Raw genomic sequence first — 21,248 nt, 5'->3', positions numbered from 1 at the left:
TTTTGAACATTTTGCCTTTAACTGCCCTGTAGCACTTTTCCACCCTGGTAGATTTGCTTGGCTACTAGTCATCCTAGTTGTAACTTCACCTAGGAGAGTCCCCAATCAGTGAAACACAGATCAACTGATATTGTAAGAGTTATTAGGGGATCCTTCTTGTTGCATCCCAGATATGCTGGTGATGTTCCCCTAGGCTTGGAAGGCACAATTCAACATATCTTTTTTTTTTTTCAGAAGTATATTGACTTATTGTCTGAGTGAACTGGAAGGTTCAGGGGCTAAGGATGTTCACCTAGTGGATTGCATGATATCACAGCACACATAGCTGCAATGGGGAGTGCACCAATGAACACAGAAACTTGAGCAACAATGCCAAATTGGAATAAAGAGAAGATAAACCCAATTTTAGACCCCAGAGCCAGATCATGGTCAAATGCACCCCTCCCGCAGCCATTCCATGTTCCATTACTTGACTGTTTCTCCCTAGTTACCATAAGTACTGTTCAAACCTGTCAGTGTACATACTATTTTTTTCTTTACTTTTACAATGATTATAGAGATTTGGATTTAATTTCAAATTTTATGGCACAGACACTGAAGCTATTTGCTAAACAAAACAGTCTCACGTTGAAAACAGATTCACATGAGTATCAATGAACTTCCTTTCCTTCAAGCTCCCATTTATTGAAAATGCATCTGGTCAGTGTCAGATTCAGTGTACCTTCAGGCCCAGACTGTTTTTATATCATTGGTCTCCTGCATCCGTTTTTAGGACCATGCATATGTTCTTTGATTCACTTTCCCAATTGTCTTAAATTACATTTCTTGTTTAATGCAGCAGCAGCATTTGTTAGAATTTATTTTAAATGTGCAGTTTTGAACATTTTTTTTCCAGTCAGCAGTGAAATAAAATGTATGAATGAATAATGATGGAACTACCCATTTTGGAACATTTCAACCATAAAAAGCCTCTCAGACTTCTGGCATTATAATTCACTAATATCTGTACTCAACAATTATGACCACTTAATAGATTGTGTGCATATCACATGTCTGTGATAAAAAGACTACAATAAAGTATTCCACTTTACTTTACACAAATATATACTTGTCCTGCAAAGACAGACTAATGACTTTTTAACTTTATCAGCACAGTAGGGTCAGTCATTTTTTCCATAGACATTCCCCAAAACCAGAAAATGTAGCTACATTATTGATTGCATCCTTCTTGGCTGTCTGTGTCAAACAATAACAATAATGATGTCCAAAGTCACATATTTCAAAATTTTCACACAAATACAGTAGCCAAAGTATTCCAACTTAAGTCACACACACATGCACACACTACTCCTGAAAATCCAGAGTAAAACTGTTTAAAAATGCCTATATAAGAGCAATAAGGTGGTTTCATCCACATAGAGCATCCCACCCACACAAGCAATTAAAGCCACTTTGTTGACTGCAGCTTCCACTTACTATCTCTCATTTTCTGCAAGCAGTACAACCTGACAACATTTACATCATCTATCTTTACTTTGTTTTACCTACAGCTTCTTGCAGCAGTAGACTGCCTTCATGTAGTCAGATGCTTCCCCTCCTCTCATGTTCCGTCTTCGCACCCATGACATCCCCACTCTGGGCCAGTAATCATCGAGTCTGAATCCTCACCACTGGCACTGGAAAGGGATGTTCACTTGAAACAAAAATGTATACACTCAGTATTTCCAGATACAGCTCTCTGCATCAAGCACAATTTCCCTTAAGAGCACACAGGGAACACACTCAGTCCAGGGCCTGGATTTCCCTGTCTCTCTCCAGGTCCTCAGTAAGACTCCCCACTGGCACAGGTATAGAGTTGTGACCTCAGTCAAGTGTCCAAGCCAAGTTCTCCAGCACCCTGTCTGTGAAACCAGTGCTTCCTGTCTCTGCTCCAAACACCTGACACACACACAACTTTGAGATTTGATTTTCAGACCCCCCCACACACACACACACACACACACCTGGGAAAGGCTGGCACAGATTTACTAGCGATGCCCCCTTTTGCCCAAATTATAAGGTAGTTACATCGCCACCAGACACTCCAACACCAGCTACTTTAAGGCTTGTAAGGGTACACAATTATACTGAGTGAAATTAATATTAATACTAATGGTAGTTTGACCAATATCAAGGCTTTCAGGAATGGCCAGAGCTGTCACCAGATATATACAAGTACTCTCAGAGATTAAAATATTTTCTAAAAGACAAGCCACAATGAAAAGTTTACATATATTTTAATAATAAGTAAGAAAAGAACATGAAAATACTAAATATCTGTTAACAGTAAACACTAGCATTTCAGTAACAGGAAATATTAAAGTAACACAGATGAATAGATTCATACAGATACAGAAAAACAGTACTTAAGTAACCTCACTATATTTTCCTGAGTGATCTAAAGCATTACTATTCACTAGTCACTTACTAGAGCAAGGCAAGATGAAGTGGGTGAGAGATCGTAGGCTGCAAAAACAGACTGCAATGAGACTTCAGTCTCACCTTGTTATAAAATATAATTTTTAGTGATGGATTACAGAATGACATCACATACAGCTGCCTCAACCTTTTAGCTTGGTTGCTGCAGTAAATTATATGATCCTTTTAGGCTACCTTATAGTTATAGTGTCTTCATCGAGTGAAATTACCACCAGGCATTAATCTTGGTAAATGTACTTTTCCACATGTAAGAGGTTCTGTCTTGGGGCAGAGCACTATAACACCCCTGCTCAGTTTGCTTCCATGTAATCCTGACTTGCCTAAGGAGCCTGTACGATTTGGACTTCCTTTATTTCATGGTCAAAGGGTGTGTGTCAGCTGTATCTCCCACTGTAGCTTCTGGTTCCCATGTTACCCACCTTGGCGAGAAGCTGTCAGGATTTAGCACATATGTGTCAATAATACACAGACCCAGAGCCTTGGTAAAATCTTCTGCAGCTCCTGGAAGTCATAAAACAGTTTCAAATCTCCACCCTTCCAGAGTAGCAATTAGTTCACCCCAAAGACAATGTAGAAAGCTTCCTAGTACATATCTTTTGTTTCTGTCTGCATTGAGAACTGTAAGATACAATCTTTATGGCCTAAGCCAGGTAAATTAATTTCAAACTATTTTCAAAATTAGGTGGATTGAGATTAACCTCTTCTCTTCCAGTATCCTCTGTTAAAACATATACATTTAAACTGTTGCAATAATACATGTATATTTATTATTCTGTGCAGTAGGGCACACTGTTGGTACATTTTTAACACAAGCAGCGCAGCTTTACAAGTACATTTTTCAACACAAACATCTGCACAAATCCGTTTGATGTACAAATGACACATAATTCCTTACAAAATTCCAGCTAGCTGTGGTGGCATATGTTACGCATCCACTGCCCTACTTCTCCTGGCATAGATGGCAATACTTGACATCGTCACAACATCTGTCAACAGATCTCCATCTCTGCCTTCCTTTCACACATTATCCATCACAATGTAGCTGGGTCTTCACCTCCAGAAGAAGAGGAGAAACATAGAGGGTTATGAACAGGTTTCTGATCATAACCATGTTATTGTGAGTTGAGACATGGATACCAAGAAATTCACCTTGAGTGCATAGTTCAGTAAGTAAATCTTGGCGTCCATGTCAGAACAGATAATGACAGGTTGAAACCTAATCATAACTCTTTGTAGTGCATGGAGTTTTATCTACTCCATGAACTACTAATTACAGAAGAAAAACCCTGAGTGCTTTACCAGCTTTTTAAGCCAGTAGAGCACTTTGCAAGTGCAGTTGCATAGACAATAAATAAACATAATTGCAGAGAAAAGTCAGAGACAATTTTTAAGTGCTGCACTAATTTAAATAAATTGCTTACAGACTGACATCTGTAAACTTTCACCGATAAATAAAGAAAGATATTTAAGGACTATTAAGAGTGAAGGAACATCCCTTTCCTGATACCAGACCATAGCAGTGCTTAGGGGATGTGTAACAAAGGTTACACTGCTCTGGAAACGTGGTTACGATTGGGTCTTATGCTACAGAAGCACATAACAGGTTTATCCTTTTTTCTGATTTGGGAGTGTAATCATGGCATTTCATGTACTACCTTATTAAAATGAATTTGGATACTGCACATCATAAGATAAACCATTCTAGTTTGTTAAATAAAATAAAGGTACACAGTTTTCAACAAAGCTGTTTATAGCAATAAAAACCAAGATATTATTATTCATGACAAAAATGTAATTTCAGTTCTGTATTATTTTTATTCACCAAGAATCAGTTATTATATTTGTCATTGACACTCCTTATTCACACATTTTAAATACGTTAGCACTTGTCAAATTCCAAAATATAGATGTGACTGTTTACATAATATCTATATATCCACCCATCCATGCTTACAAGTCACAGATCATTCTTACAGCAGGTCTTATGAGCAACTGCTCCATCCACAGTGTTAATTAGGTAAGAGAGGGAACTGGAAGTAGATTTCCTGGCCTTTCCTCCATATTACACATTAATGCACATGCATACTTCCAGCCAGTTTAGAAGTCAGTAGTCCACATACTGCATATCTCTGGAAAGTGGGAGGAAACTGGAGCACCTTTCAAAAACTCATGTGATTAAAGGGAGGGCATGAAGACTGTGATCAGAAGGCACCCTAGCTGAGAACCATACCAAAGAACCTCATGCTGTGAGGTAACAACATTACTTACTTCTCAGTTTTGTGTATGGGTCATTTGATCTAATCCCATTATATCAGGGGGCACTGACCCAATTGAAAACGTATCTCATTGGAAACGTAAGTCACATTTGATAGAAAGCTATGTAAGGCTATAGAAAATGACTGCTGCTGTGGGATTGGATCATATAGGAATTATAATGCAAATTAGTATTGATATAATTATTTTTACCTTGCTAATGTCCACTGTTGTGTTGTACTTGTATAACTTTTTTGTGTTTGTGCGCCAACATTGATTCAGTGTGTGATGAATTCTGTCTTTTTCTCAGTGGTTGTGCAGATGTGAAATTGGTATATTTAAGGGGTGTGTGGGGTGCAAAAAAGTTTTTGGAGGTATACTTAGTGTATATGAAATTTTCTGTGAAATGTGTTTCTGTGATTTGTGTTTTTGATTAAATGTGTTTTTCATCAATTGTCTTTTTTTTTTCAAATGAAGTATAACTGGATATACATATGCATGTGTGTATAGATAATGTACACATTTAATGTTGTTAACATCCAGTGTACTGATTCCATGTACTGGAATTTTTATGACATTGCATCCCAAAAATGTTTTGTTCTGATACATTGTGCAAGCAAATAGGGTTTAATGTTTGTTCACTTTTACATTGTATATAATGTCTTGTAAAAGTTTTTAATCCATTTGGGTATTTTTAAACAATTTCCCATAAATCATCATTTGGTTTAATGTTTGTTCACATTTACTCTGTACATAATCGTTTTGTAGAAGTTTTTATTTCATTTGGGTCTTTTTAAGCAAGTCCTGTAAATCATCCTTTACCCAAAGTCTCATAAGGCACTTCTGTAGTTCAGACTCATTTTTTTCTATGTAATTTTTCTAAAAGCCTAAGGTGAATTTTCCCAGGCTGAGTGCTTTTGAGTACATGTTATTTTGTTGTACTGTTTTTCTCCTCTCTTTGCATCTTTCCAGGCATTAGCCTCTATGATATTCTTTAATCCACTCAATTACCCCATTTTTTCATAATATGTCTTACAAAAGATCCTTATACTACTGCTTCAGTAATTTATTTGTTGTTTTGTCCTTTTTGTGATCTTTTTAAATTATATAAACTAAGGCCAAAAATAGAAGTGGGGGAATTCACTCAGTGGCCTAACCAAATAAATGCCTCCTTGGGTCTCCCTGAAAGAAAGCCACAGGACTAGTGGGACTAACCTGTCAACAAACATAAATAAATTGTAGAAGTGTTTGGGGTAGATTTATAGCCTGGAAAAAGTTCTTGCGCCATGTGGTCCTAACAAATATGTGTCAAACGTGCAAGTCATACAACTAGGGTGCTTTCTCACAAGCCTGGCATTATGGGGTTTATCGATGACATTTGTTTGTCAGTTTATATCTGTACCTTAGAACTGTAGATAGAGACACACTGAGGATGTAACATTTACTTTTCCTGGGATTCAGAAATGTCACCTCCACAACTGCAGCAAAGCCAGCACTGTTTATTATACTTGAGTGATGAGCCCTGAGGCTCATTAATAGTGCATATGACCAGGGCTGTGTATGTGACAAGCAGCTATTCATTGCAGCTGCATTTGGGACCCATGCAAAGATCGTATTAGACCAACTCACAGCTACAGTAAAGCGTGAACAATTGTGGTAAACACTGAGCGAGCACAAGCCTCTGAAGTAGTCGGCATAAAAACACAAGCAGATATGGTAATGCTGGTTTGCTGCTCTATTGTTACATCTCAGGGATGCATGTATTCAGAGAAATGTCTTGAGGAAAGAAGGAAAAGACATATAGCTAAGGTGGCAGAGTAGACGTAGTAGTAGGCCACAGAAATAAACTATGGACACAAGACTGAAAACGCAGGTGATGATCAAATCAGATATACAAAATACAGTGGAGAAGGGGACATGAGATGCACATATGCAGATATCAGTCTGAAGTACATGAAGTTACAAAATGAGAAGCAGAGACAGGATAGGTGTTGTACAGAAAAGTAACAGTGTTTCTCAACCTAAACTAGTCCTGTCATCATCAGAGTTTCATCAGTTTATGTGTTTACTGCATGTCTGTGATGTCCCCCACAATTTCTGCCATCTGCCAATTTGATGAAAAAGGCATAACCTCCACTGTCAGTGCTGCCATCAAACACAAATGTACTGGCTTCTGGTTCAGGGCTACCTGAAGCAGGTGGTGCAGGTATGGCAGGAGGCATGGAGGCAATCTCTGCAGGCCGGGACCCAGATGTGCTGGGTGATTCTGATGGTGGTGAAGGTGGAGATGCTGCTGCCACATGTGGGGGAAGGATCTGAGAAACCTTTCCAGCGAGTTGGGTAGAGATCGGTGTGCACGGCATCTAATAGAAAAAGAAATGGAGAGAAACAAACAAAAATAAATAAATAAAGACAGTAAATATTGGACAGGATGACAATGGAGAGTTTACAAAAACAGTGAAAAACTGATATTCTTACTGTGTTGCGATGCGTTTAAACAAAACGTGCTCGTTGAACCACAAAATATTGATGAATTTAGCATATCTGTTTGTATATATAAATGTAGAGGAGAACCTAAATCAATAGCCATCATCACATGTAGTCTGACAAATGGATAATTGACAAGAGGAGATATCTGGACAGGTTCATGGAGTCAGAGATACAGTATTGATGGTTGAGATTAATGCACGTGTACAAAGAAAACATGCTGCTCTGGCCAACATATTCACTTGCAGGTGATAAGCGTAGGGAACAAACGTATATTTTATATTGAAAAATGTTCACTCAACTATTAATGATAATCCTACATGTTTGGACGTAATGCTGCGGTCATACTAATGACAGAAAAATAAACATAAAGTATTTTTCAAGATAACCTAACTCTGGTGCAGGGGGAATTGAACCCACAGGTATTCTTATAATGTGAGAACAGAAGCTTAACATCCTGACTCCCTTGTCCACGTGTATCACAGGCTGTATGCATAAACATGTTAATTACACAGAACAGTCACAGTGCTACCTTTGAGCTATGCCAGTACTGACAGAACTGGCGCTTGTGTATGAAAGTCATACTTGTATATTAATGTATCCCTGCTGATGTTAATATTAAAAGCAATGCATTATGAAACATGTATATTCACCCAGGTATTGTCTTGGGCACTCCATTCTAATCCTCTGCAGCTGAACTGTTGATATCTTCAGGGGCTATAGACCTAAAAAGGACATTGTGTAATATTCATGGCTGGCATGCAGTGGCAAGTTTATATGTATAGCTAACATAATTTATACTTAAAAATGTAGGTGATGACTGATGTTTAATTTCATCCTCCCATTGGCATTGAAGATCAGTATTGTGGCATCTCATGTCACTAATGGAGATGCTACTGTTCACCTGTGTGTTGGATGCCTATGGCATGGGTGTGCTCATTACACAAATTAAGTGATTCAGAAGCAGTAATGTGTTGAGCCCTAATTAGCATAATCATATATTTCCAAGAGATGAGTCTACATGATGTAAGTGTGACGAGAAGCACAAATGTGATTGCAGTACAGAAGAAAACACTGCTAGATTCCTGCCAAGGGTGACTTGTGGACAACAATTTCTTCAGCCTAGTATATCTGCTTGTATAAGTTAAGGTGCTACTTTTTACAAATCCATTCATTTGTATTACACTTTAACTTGTTGCCTATAAGTGATGTCAGTTTATCAGTACTAAGAATACTTTTGCCATGGTATATTGAGGGGAAGATTACAAGGGTACAGCAATTAGCAGCCAGTATCATTCGGGAAGACATTTCTGAGTTCATATTCTATTACTTTTCAATACAGTTTTAGTTTTGTATGCCTTGCAAGTGTCATTAGCCACAATGTTTGTAACAGTGAATAGTTTAATGGTCGTGTACTTGATCGTATGCAATTCTGTGATAGTTTTGTTGGGGATGTGTGGTCAATAAACCTAGATGCCTGATATGTAAGAGTGTGGATATAAATATCTAACCATCAGGTACAAATACAGCATACTTATATTGCTTAGGAGGAAAGTAGTAGCGTTAGCCTTGTTCCTGCATGGTCCTTACAAATCCTATTAATTCCACAGTTTTTTTTCCATATCAGTCAACTAATGCCTTAAAAAAAACAGGGTACTCCAAATAGACTATTTTGTTTTCTGGACCTTGGACATCAACCCATAAGTCTAAATCAGTGGTGCACAACCTTTTTGTGGAGAGAGCCACTACACGAATTCTTAATGCATCTGCAGGCCACCTGAAAACATAGTATGTCATTACGAGTTAACAATAGATACCGGTGACTGCCATTTTTACTTAAGACAGCAGTCATGAAATTGCATGTTTTCTACATCAGCTTTGTGTTTAACTTTATTTTGGCTTGCAGTCATAACTTACTACAAACTCTTGCAGAAAGTTACTTCTGTTTACAGACTACAAGTTATAAACTACAAAGAATAGTTACTTCCACAGCTAAAATTAGAGGTGTGCACAACTGCAGTCAATTATGTAAGTAAGCGCGTGTTGGAAAGTTTATGTGACTGGAGTAAGGCATAACATTTTTTCACTTTTTCTTTAAATTTTTGGTTACTCTCTGGAGGCCGGATGGTGTTGCGTCGAGGGCCAGATTTGGCCATGGGGCCGGACGTTGTGCATCACTGGTCTAAGTTATCCAATGCTGACAATGAGTTGGTACAGCTGGCCCTCCGTCTTCATGTCTGATGGCTCTTTGATGTCTATACAGCTCTCTAGCCCTACCATGGCCATGCTTGTTTTGAGATTGTCACCAGTGAGAATAAGGTGGATAGTCAGGATGACAGATACAAAATGATATACCACAAGGCCGGAGATATGATCCACAGAGCCACCCACAGAGCAGAATCTGGTACAGGAACAAGTGACCTACCTCTCACAGAGAAGGAGTTGTTGCTGGCTTCTCTTTAAGGAGGTACCACCTTCAGAGTCCCACACTGTGGTGCTGGATGTTGAGGCAGATCTGGACAGGCTTCAGACAGTATTCACTGCAGATGCCTCAGGTATGTAGTCTTATTTCAGTGTATCCATACATGCAAGTCATTTTTACCTCTTAGTTTTTATACAATGTCATTAAATCTTTCTGACTTGCAGTATACAGTTACATTGTTTATTCAACAGCCACAACCACATGCACAAGTTATGGCCATGAGTATTAGTTTTATAATATTTATAGCTGTAAACATAGCAGATGCATGTCTAGTTGTGGTGCTGAATCATACTTACACTGGACGCTTTGTGCATTGGCGTAGTCACGCGTGATTCTTTATCCAGCATCAGCATTGTGGAACAGCCTCATCTGATGTTAGAGGATCAGTAGCCATTGATAATGATGGTGGGGATAAGCTGGTACAGTCCAGTGGTATAGAGTGTGTGCTTGACAAAGGGAATGTTGCCATTGCATCCCCAACACATACGGACATGATCTCTGTGCCTGAAAATATTCAGGCTACCAGACATCAGAGAGAGAGGCCGGGGTTGATGGGGATACTTAATCAGAGAAATGTGTTGGCCCCCAGTAGGCAAATGTCTGAATCTGACCTTCATAGGCAGAGAGGTCCATGGGGGGTTAGTAATGGTGCTAACTGGTGACATGTTTACCACCATCCCTGTGATGTTGTTGTCAGTGGCTTCAACCCAATGTATGTTCAGGGCCATCATGGGGGCACTGGCTAGTGCTACTTCATCCATAGCAGAGGTAGTGAGGGTGATCCAGGATGCGCTTGCTGACATGTAGAAGTGCATGTCCTATATGTGTGATTCCATAGATAGACTGCCACTCACACTGGAGCATGCAATATCTTCTCTGGCTCATATGCTGCATCCCCATATGTTAACCATCATGGCTGTGGAGGAGCAATGTCCTGCTCCCTTAGCACTTCACAGCAACATCTGTTGTGGAGGTGTCTACTTCCAGGAGGAGCTGTCCCTGTGATTGTGGTCATTATCCTGCTGGCCCATCTCTTATCAAATGTCAGTTGAAGTCATGCAGTATGCCACTAACCGAGAGTTGTGGTACAGCCCCCGCAACATCCAGCAGAGCCAGCTGTTGTGGTTAAGGGCATGCATGGGATACTGAACCTAGTGCCATGCATGCCCTGCACCTGTCCAGGATGCCAGAATGCAGTGCTACAACTGCTGAGGTTGTGTCTCTGCAGACCCACATTAGAACCACCACAGATCCCAGCACATCACACTCACATCCACTAACCCTGGCCCTTCTCAACAGTACCCCTCCCCCCATATCGGTACAGAAGCTTCACATAGAAGCACTTATTTTCATACTCCTCAGCACCATTTACACATTTCCCTGTGAAAGAGATGCACTCATGTACTCCCTTCTCCACCTGTGCAAATGATCAGTGTGCTCTGCCCTTTGTACATTGTTACATATGTCTGGTGCAAGTGTGACCAGCCTATGCAAGGGTAATCATAGCCTGATGTTGGTTTGGCATGCATAATTTTTACTGTGGTGTATCTGCTTAACTCTTGTATACTGTATTGCAAGGCTGTGTACAGTCTGCTGTCTCTTTGCTAGTGTCATGCATACTGTCCCCACCTCTGTCTCGCACGATCATCCCATGCTGCTGCCTTTACCAATGACTCCTCATCTGACCCAATCTCTGCTGGCTGTTGTGCTGGGAATTGCTGGCCATGGGAGACCCCATCCTATTGTAACTGCTTCCTAAGTATAATATTGTGTAACAGTGTGCATGCAGACACTGTTTTTGCACATGTGGTAGAGTGATATTGCAGGGCACCACCAGACTAATTCCGACAGCAAAAGCTTGCCTTCGACAGCCTTAGCACATGCTCAGAATACCTTCTGGTTTGCAGTAGTGCCCAGTTGTAACAATGGTCTGTGGATTTTGTGGATTTCTTGTATGTGTCATGAGCCAGGGTTCCGCAATAAATCCAGCATCAGCAACAAGATGCCCCTGTGGGAAATTATCCCTCGCAAACTGTTGACTTAGAAGGTGTACCATATGAAGACGTCTTCTTGATAACTGCCTTTGTAGCCTGCATAACACTGTAGATGATACCCTGTGCATTACAGACCACCTGGCAGTTGATGGAATGACATCCTTTGCAGTTCAGGTACTTCCTCACAGCTCACCAGGCGGGGCCTTTATTTCAATGTGAGTACAGTCTGTGGCCCGCAATACCTCATAAAAATGGTCTGTGTCATAGAAATCCTGCATGGTGTTGTCTGTCTTCTCAGAGGTATGTGGAAACGACAAATACTGCCCCACATGCTGAATCATGGCAGCAAGAAACTGATGCAGTACTGTCAAGGCAGATGCCTGTTGTACCTCCACTGTGTCCTCTTTAGGTCACTGAAAGGTCCTGGTAGCTATTTATGCATAAAGTGACACATGTATTGGTATCAGTGGATTAGGTACTCCACAACTCCCTTAGGACTGACGCATGGTCGACACATTTCTACAGTTTGTTGAATAGTGTCCCTATCAGCACAGTACCAATCCATAGTGTTGGTGTAGTGGATGCCATGAAACGTAAAGCATGGTTTGATGAGCATGCTTCTCCAGAGCTGACGTTGTGTACTGACAGGCATTGCAGCTGCAATGAGCGCCTCTTGCAGATGCATATTTACTGTGTCTGTGGTAGCCTCTACCATTATTTTCTAATGTACTGTGTCTGAACATTGGCATTCACCGAAGTTCAAATTTATAGCGGGAACTGCTGAGTTGTTTGGCATTTAAATGTTTCTGAATTGCCCCAACTTCTTGATTGGCCTTGTTATCATATATTACACCTCACTATATGGTCATTAGCATATAACGAGGCTTACCGAGCTATTAGGGCTAGCCATGTTGTTTACCTGGATTTTTTGAATTGCGGACATCCTGTGAGTGGCCACTCATCATGCATATTTGTTTAGTATGATGCAGTAAAGTTTTCTGAATTTAACCCTTAGTCCTTCATTCTTTCTTATACTTAAAATGTTGGAAAAGATAAAGCAGGGCAAATGTTAATATTGTTAATTTCATTTTTATGATTCCAGTCTGATCAAGACATTGTCTTTTGGCTGCAGCAAATGACCCATAGTCGAATGTTTCTTCATTCAGGTTTCCATAATTTTACTGATCTTTTAGCTGACTAGGATCAGGCTAATGGTGTGGAAGATAATGGCAATGTCATTTTTCAGACAGCTATTTACATGTGAAGTATTGTCTGTAAGACTGGAATCAAATTATCCACAAAAAATCTTATTTAATCTTATTTAACTGAATACAGATTTTCTAGTTGGAATATATTTTTTTTAGCTCCCCCCGTTTTTTTCCATTCCATTTGGTACTGTAGATTCAGATGACTTTCTTAGGTCTTCTATTTTAGCCTCCAGTCTGAAGTACAAACTTCAGCTCAGGTGCTTCTTCAGAAGTATTTTGCATCTCAGACCTCGTATGAGAGCTATTTCCTCTGCTTGAAGTATGGGAAAGACTTTTAGAGGATGGACGGAATCAAAGAACTGTGAACCCCTTTACTACAGTCGGACAGGGATCTGGAGTTCAACCCTTTTTGGAGGTAAAAACTGTTGTGGACAAATTAGAACATCTTTTATTTAGACAGACTTTGGAATATTATAATTTGGCTAGTTTAGGAAGATGTACTGAATTAGATATTATACTGAGGGGTTTAAGAGTTTTTAAAAATGCCTCTATGCCATTTGACTCCACTAATGTAGAGGACAAACAGTTTGAAATACATTGGAGAGCAGCGGCTCATCGGTAATTTGTGGAATGGGTTAATATCTTAATTGAGAGAGACTTGGTTAAACAACATATGTTGAAAGAGGAAATCACTTCTGTTTGTGCCTCTCTTTCAGCACCGTTATCCCTGTCACGCATTGAACAACTTTTAGGGAGTATGAATGAAAAATTAAAAGAATTCTCCAAAGAATTAATTGAACAAAAAATGAAAAAACTTAAGAGATATTAATGATTATAACAGTAGTTCAGCCTTTAAAGCTGGAACCAATAAGAAGAGATGTCAGGGGGGTGGATGCTCCCCTAGTTGAGAAGAAAGTTGTTGGCAGCACAGAGTTTATTTTTTCTCCCCCCCCCCCCCCCCAATCTTCGGAAGCTGTTAGCTCTTTGGATATGGATAATGAAGAGTTGGCGTATCCATTTTTGCCACCAGTTCAGTGTTCCTCTTCTTCGGAAGAGAATGTTTTGTGAAGAATGGAGAAATGAGAGTTTACCATGGAAGACAGCTATTTACAGTTGAAGTATTGTGCTTAAGACTGGAATCTAATAAATTATCCACAAAAAAATCTTATTTAACTGAAGAAAGATTTTCTAGTAGGAACATAATTTTTTAGTTCCCCTCCATTTGGTACTGTAGATTTGGCTCACTTTTTTAGATCTTCTATTCTAGCCTCCAGTCTGAAGTGCGCACTTCAGCTCAAGTGCTTCTTCAGAAATATTTTGCATCTCCCACCTCATGTCAGAGCTATTTCCTCTGCTTGAAGTATGGTCTGTGTGACTGAATGTTATAACTGCAGCTTTTTGAACCTTTTTTGTTGATTTGAAATATTTGTTTCTTGTAATACACTCTGAAATTTCTGAATACTTTTCAATTGCTACGCATCTTCAGAGATTAAGGAGTGGATGTTACACACAGGACCATGGAACAGTATATTTCACAACCTGGTGAGCGAATGACAGACCGGGGTAATAATTTGAGAAGTGGAGATTTACCCAAAGCTTGGGAAAGACATTTAGAGGATGGATGGAATCAAAGAACTGTGAACCCCTTTACTACAGTCGGACAGGGATCTGGAGTTCAATTCTCTTCAGAGGTAAAAACTTTTGTGGACAAATTAGAATGTCTTATTTAAATTAGCTTCAAAATATTATAATTTGGCTAGTTTACAAAGGTATACTGAATTAGATATTATACCAAGAGGTTTAAGAGTTTTTAAAAATCCCTCTATGCCATTTGACTCCTTTAATGCAGAGGACAAACAGTTTGAAATACGTTGGAGAACAACAGCTCATCGGTAATTTATGGAATGGGTTAATATCTTAATTGAGAGCAACTTGGTTAAACAACATATGTTGAAAGAGGAAATCACTTCTGTCTGTGCCTCTCTTTCAACACAGTTATCCCTGTCACTCTTTGAACAACTTTTAGGGGGTATGAATGAAAAATTAAAATAATTCTTCAAATAATTAATTGAATGAAAAATGAAAAAACTTAAGATATATTAATGATTATAATAGTAGTTCAGCCTTTAAAGCTGGAACCAATAAGAACAGATGTCAGGGATGTGAATGCTCCCCTAGTTGAGAAGGAAGTCATCGGCAGCACAGAGTTTTTTTTTTTTTTGTATCTTTGAAAGCTGTTAGCTCTTTGGATTTTGATATTGAGGAGTTGGCTTATCCATCTTTGCCACCAGCTCAGCATCCCTCTTATTTGGAAGATAATTTTTTGTGGAGATTAGAGAAATGAGAGTTTGTTATGGAAGAGAGAACTGTCAAATATGACGAGGTAAAGGCAGTTCCAAGAACATGATAAAAGAAAGAAATAATATTGATTTAATGACATTGCTTTCTGTTAAAGTTAGTTCCCAGTCCCCCTGTCAAGCAAGGCCACTGAAGTGATCTCTGGGGTGAACTTCCTATTGCCCATCCACTCGTCAAAATGTCTCTTAAAGAGGGCCAGTGAAGTGCTCTGCTTGACGTGAATGGGAAGTTTGTTCCAGAGTATGGGAAGTCTCTGGGTTAAGAAACTGTCCCTCCAGCATGTTCTGTTTATTGTGGTAATGAGGTTGAGGTCCTGGAGCATGTGGCACGGAGGGATTGGGTTTTCTTTTGGTGTAGCATATCTAGCAGCTCTGGGTCAGACATGGCTTTGTAGGTCAAGCAGAGATCGCCTCTAAGTAGGCAATAAGAGACAGAGTATAGCTGAAGTTTTTTTTAGTCTTTCCATATAGGGCATGTGTCTAAGGCCTAAGATCCTCTTAGTGAGTTATTTTTGTGGCCTTTCCAGTTGTAGGTGTCTAGTGAGGTGCATACCAAATGGGGCGTTGTATTCTATAATAGGTCTAATGAGGGACAAGTAGAGAGAGATTATGACCTCTTTCTTCCTGGATGAGAAAACGTTTGTAATGAGATGTGCCACATAGAAGGACTTTCTGACTACAGTAGCAATGTGGTTATCTTAGGAGAGGTTGCTGTCAACCTGTGTCCCCAGGTCTCTTATCACACCTTCGGTGTTTAGTGGACTACCACCTATGCGGTAGTTCATGGGCACCAAACTTTTCCCAAAGGGGATGACAATGCACCTTTTGGCGTTGAGCTTAAGGCCATGACTCTGGCACCAGTCTTTGGTGTCAGTGAGGCCTTTTTGTAGAATGTATACATTAGTTGGAGAATCAGTAATGGTTCCCAGTTTGCAGTCATCCGCAAACTTGGTCAGTCAGAGTCCCTTTGTGTTGGCTTGAACTTCAGAGAAGTAGATGCCAAACAGGAGAGGACCTAGGACCGATCCCTGTGGAACACTACTTGTAACTGGTCGGTAGTCAGATTTGGAGTCTGCTACTTTCACAGTCTGGGTTCTGTCAGTTGGCAATCCATCTTATGACCTAGGGGTTTATGCCTAGTTTAGTGAGTCTATCTATGACTCCTGAGTGAGGGATGGTGTTGAAGGCCTTGGCAAGATCTAGGTAGGCTGTGTGAACTACCTTGCCCTCATCCACAGCTCTGGTGACAGACTCAAAATAGTCTTATCAGATTGAGCAGGCAAGATCTACCTTTCACAAACCCAAACTGTGTGGGGTCCAGAGTTTGGAGATTCCCTATGTCCTTATTTATAAGGTCCATGATGATGCGTTCTTAGCCTTGCATATCAGACTCATCAGACTAATGGGGCGGTAGTTCCCAGGGTCTGTAGTCGCTCCCCCTTTGTGGAGTTGGATGACTGTAGCAGTGCACCATTCGGTAGGAACAAAGCCTGAAATGAGGCTGTGATTGAACAGGGTACTCAAGTGTGGTGCCAGTTCACTTTGTAATTCATGTAGAACACAGCCAGGGATATTATCAGGTCCCATGGAAGCTGTATTTGTAGCTTTGGACAGTGTGGTTTTTACCTGTGTAGCTGTGATAATAGGGACTTGGCATTCCTCAGGTATTGTGATAGGACCTTTGGGTGGTGAAAGGGGGGTAAGTTCGCACTGAACCTGTCGGCCAATATGTTGGCAATATCAGTTGGTTCTGTATATGTATTGCCATTGTGCTGTAACTCAGAGCAGATTTAGGTCTTGCCATATAGATTCTTAACATAACTATAGAATGCCTTGTGGTTGACTTTAGAATCTGCAGCAATTTTGTTTTCGTAGCTAGCTTTAGAGGATTTGATGATGGATCTCAGTTTTTTGCTGAGGCTAACAAGGGAGTTTTACCACTCTTGGGAATTCAACCTTTTCTGCAACAGTTTTTTTTTCCTTTTGCTGTAGAGTTTGTTTATGGTGGGGGACCACCAGATTGGCTTCCCTTGTTTGGAGGAGAACGTCTTGGTTCTGTCTGGTATGGCCCGTTCCATGCATTGGTGTATGATTCAGCAGTCATGCACCTATTTTACATTTGCAGTGGTGTCGTGAAGTTAATCACCTCTGTTTTTAGAAGCCCAAAATTGGCTTTGGAAAAGTTTTTTACAGTAGTTTCCTTTAGGGGAGGTGAGGTTGGAATGTGGATGTCCATGGTGATTAGCTTGTGGTCAGATCTGATCAGAGAGGAGTTGATTACTGGTGTAGAACAACGTTCACCCATGTTAGTAATGACATGGTCAAGGATGTTTCTAAACCCTGTTGGGGGAAAGAATAAGTTGGTCCGTGGCACTGGAATTAATGAATTCCAGAAAACGTTGAGCAAGTGTATTGGTACATGAGTAATTTTCCCACTTAATGGAGGGGGTAGTTAAAGTCTCCCAGTATAAGGGTATTGGGTTGTACCCTAATATTTTCCAATGTGTTTAGGAATGTGGAGTGGGAGTCTTGGGACATGGTGGGGGATCTATAGCAGGCTACAACCTGGATTGCAGTTTTACCCAGTGTTAGTTGTACCTGAAGTATCTCTGATGCGTTATTTTGGGCTATTAGTCTGGAGGTGTACATATCCTTTACGAATATGGGGACACCACCGCCTTTAGTGCTTTGGTCCAGGTTTAGGGGCCGAAAGATGTGGCTTGAATTATATCCTGGCATGAACTATAGCCTGGTAGTGCTGAGGTGCTCTCTGGAGCCTTGAACCAGGTCTCAGTCACTGCACAGATGTCGATGTTCTCCATTTTAAGGAGTGCTTCGAGCGAGTGCATTTTGAGATTTAGACTTCTGGCATTGAGTAGCATAACCCTCAGATTTCGTTTGCTTGTAGCTGTTATGGTGGTAATTTTGTCTTTAGGACATTGCCTAAAAAAGGCAGTATAGAGGTAGCAAGAGCCTTGGCCAGTGTCTCGGAATCTTTGGGGTGACAGGTGCAGGCCATCTCTCTCGAAGCATCGAGGTGTTTCGATCATGTCATCTCAGGCAAACAGATACTGAATCCCCTTAGAATGACACCAGAAACTTAGCCAGTTGTTGAAGTCAGTCATTTTCTGCTTGTACTGTGGTATCATTCTGGGTGACAGTAGGATGCTACTCAGAGCTATGGTCACACCTGCCTGAGGTACAAGATCCAAGAGCTCCTCTATGTCTCTTTTCATGTAGTCCAGGGAGGTACGTCTCAGGTCATTCACACCAACATGGACAATGACAGAGTCATATTTGTACCTGTTGTGGAGTGACTTAAGTGCGTGTGTTATGTGGTGGATCCTGGCACCAGACAGACAGCTGACCGTAACTTTCTCCTTATTCAATCTAGTGAGTGGGACATCAGTTTGCCTTACTATTGAGTCACCTATGACTAGTCTGTTGGGTAAGTTGTTTTGCCTTATGGGCTCTGGTTGAGTGGCACACTGTTTATGTGAGCTATGTGCCTCATGGTTTGTGCTGGGATGCGGTGGTTGTTTGCCTTTCTGCCTCGGAAGTCTCTGTTGTTTGGGCAGATTTTTATTGAGAGCCTCCGCAAAAGTAGGTGTGTGTTTTGTGTTACTATGTGAGAGTTGTGGTGGTGTAAGTTCTGGAGGGCTATGTGTTAAATGTGGTGTGGTGCAGGTGTTAACCTTCTCCTCTTGACTGGCTAATCCAGTCTTGGCTGGAAAGTGCTTGGCTTCCAGTATGGCTGTATATGTGCATCTCTCATCAATCATAGTGTTGGGAGGTAAGAGGAGAGGGCTATCTGTGTACATGAGGCAGTTGCTACATTGCCTCAGGATGCCCAAGTTCACCAGGTCGACAGGAGAAAGCACAGGGAACTGACCTTTAGACATGCCTGGATATGAGCTCAATATATTAAGTACTGAAACCTTTTACAGGAAAAATGTCACTCAAAGTGTCTGAGTCTGTACAGAGCACTGCCAAACACTTGAGGGGAAACTAATACTTAGACACTGAAATTTTAAGGATGAAGTATTTAGACAGATATTGTAAAGTTAGGAAGAAATCAAGCAATACTTACTAAACATAAAGAATTAGCTTGTCAAGATTGATGAAAAGAGGGGAGTCGCAGGAATGGCTACTACTAATGCTGGTTTCAGCACAGCTTCACTCTGTTGGGATACAATACTCCTTTGCTTCTTCTCTCACCAGAAGCAAAATGTTAGCACCAATCCCAAGAAGAGAAGCAGGTCACGGCCTGTTTGTGATCCACAGTCTTGTTCCGGATGTTGCAAGGGTCTGCAGGCTTGCAGTCTTTTTCTGGTACATGGCTCAAATAGCAACTAGACCAATCAGGTACGTTAAGCACAGACATTCACTCTCCAACCAGAAAGAGTCAGGAATCAATGCACTCTGCTCCTATTCTCACCAGATCAGAATATGAGCACAAATTTCAAGCTGTCACGTATAAAGCAGTTATTAAGCTTTCTGGTGATCAGCAGTCTCCAGCTAATAATGTAACTGCACTCCTTCTCTCACCTGGAGTAAACAGAAGCACTAATCCCAAGATGACTACTGAGAGGCAGAATGTGGGCTCTCCAGTAACTGGTGGTCTTGCAATAGATGCTTAAAGGTAAGATGAAAAAATGGTTTATCCTAAACACTGCAGTGTGCACTAGAGGAGTTAGATGTGAAAGTCGGTAACTTAAGTTCTACCTGTCTAAAAAGTTAAGTTTTAGTAGAGAGTCACTATTTTTAAAAAAGCAAGATAGATTGAAAGGGGGTGGTCACTTTTTTTATTCTGGTACTATGGAATACAGTAGGATGGCTAATATATTTAAATAGTTGAAGAGGAGTGATTTCACAAAATGATAATTTTGTGCTTACTCACACCAACCAGTAAAAGCAGAGACTAAATTATGGTCAAATTAACACAAGGGGCATGCAACTAGAAAGACAGTGGTGTTTAAGAACACAACAGTAACCAGGTGGGAGGGTCAGAAAATTTCTATCTGACTCACAAGAGACAGAGCTGTGGTGCCTTTTCAAGTTTTAATATGCAGTTAAAAGCAGAATACAAGTAAAACACAGTGTAAAGAAAACAAATCACAGTATACAAAATAGAAAAAGGCAATAAAGCAATACAGAATACAACAAATAAAAAGCAAACCAACCTTTCCCTCACATCAAACTGCAGCAGTCTGGGTGAGCCTTTCCAGTAAAATTCTGTTTTAAACTGTGGACTAAAATGTGTGCTCACTGTCTTACGTAGATTACATAATATTAAACTAGAGATATTTTGGTTTGTTAGAAAATTGCTTTTAGCAAACTCTTTTTCTCTGCAGAATGATAATAATGTGCAATTAACTGAAAAATTAGGGGGGATTGTTGAGGAGAATGTAAGTGTGAATGTGTACTTTTTATTAGATACTGCAGATATTGTTTGTAAAGGTGGTTTTATTCTTGCCTTTACACATGAGGGTGTTACAAATTGTTCAGCTATGGTAAATTTTACGTTGGAGATGGCTTTTAAGGAATTTGAAAAAAATAAAAGTAAGTTGAATTATAATTTGAGTAAGGCAGAGTGGTTGGCCTTAAAAAATCTAAGTCAGTGAAATGATTTAGTAATAAAGTCATCAGTTAAAGCCAAGAAGATAGTAATAATGCATCATTCTCAGTCTGAAAAATGTGTTACGATAACTTAAATTAACCTATTGTTTATAAGGTAGTAGCAATGACATGTTTATAACGTAGTAACAATGACAGAATATGAAAAAGCTGTGCTAGATTTTCAGGATCTACTACAGAAGAGCTACAGGTTGGGTTATTTATCCAAAGAAGCTGTATATAAGACATTTTCTGCAAGGAGCTGTACCTTAGCAACATTGGACTGTTGTCTAAGGTGCATAAAATCTGCTCCACCTGGTAGGCCTGTCGTTTCAGCATGTAATTACTTTTTATACAATGTGGGTCTTTTGTT

General features: G+C 40.1%; 1 protein-coding gene across 5 annotated transcripts in view; it reads left to right on the top strand.

Moving 5' to 3' along the window:
- Nucleotides 1–21,248, top strand: part of NME6 (NME/NM23 nucleoside diphosphate kinase 6) — a 149,135-nt gene that overhangs the window by 18,279 nt on the left and 109,608 nt on the right. For 3 of the 5 annotated variants that reach the window (XM_044059424.1, XM_044059420.1, XM_044059419.1), the window contains exon 2: nt 14,389–14,593. The exons of the other annotated variants lie outside the window; for them this stretch is intronic. In XM_044059424.1, coding sequence (XP_043915359.1) covers nt 14,420–14,593 — 174 coding nt within the window. In that variant the 5' untranslated portion in view covers nt 14,389–14,419. The remainder of the gene's footprint in view (nt 1–14,388; nt 14,594–21,248) is intronic. 5 annotated transcript variants of the gene reach the window in all.

The sequence above is a fragment of the Protopterus annectens genome, chromosome 17.part0, assembly GCF_019279795.1.
Source record: "Protopterus annectens isolate FY-2018-M chromosome 17.part0, PAN1.0, whole genome shotgun sequence".
NCBI classification, from domain to species: Eukaryota; Metazoa; Chordata; order Ceratodontiformes; family Protopteridae; genus Protopterus; species Protopterus annectens.
Note: the sequence above shows the minus strand (reverse complement) of the source record. Positions and strands in the feature narration are given on the sequence as shown.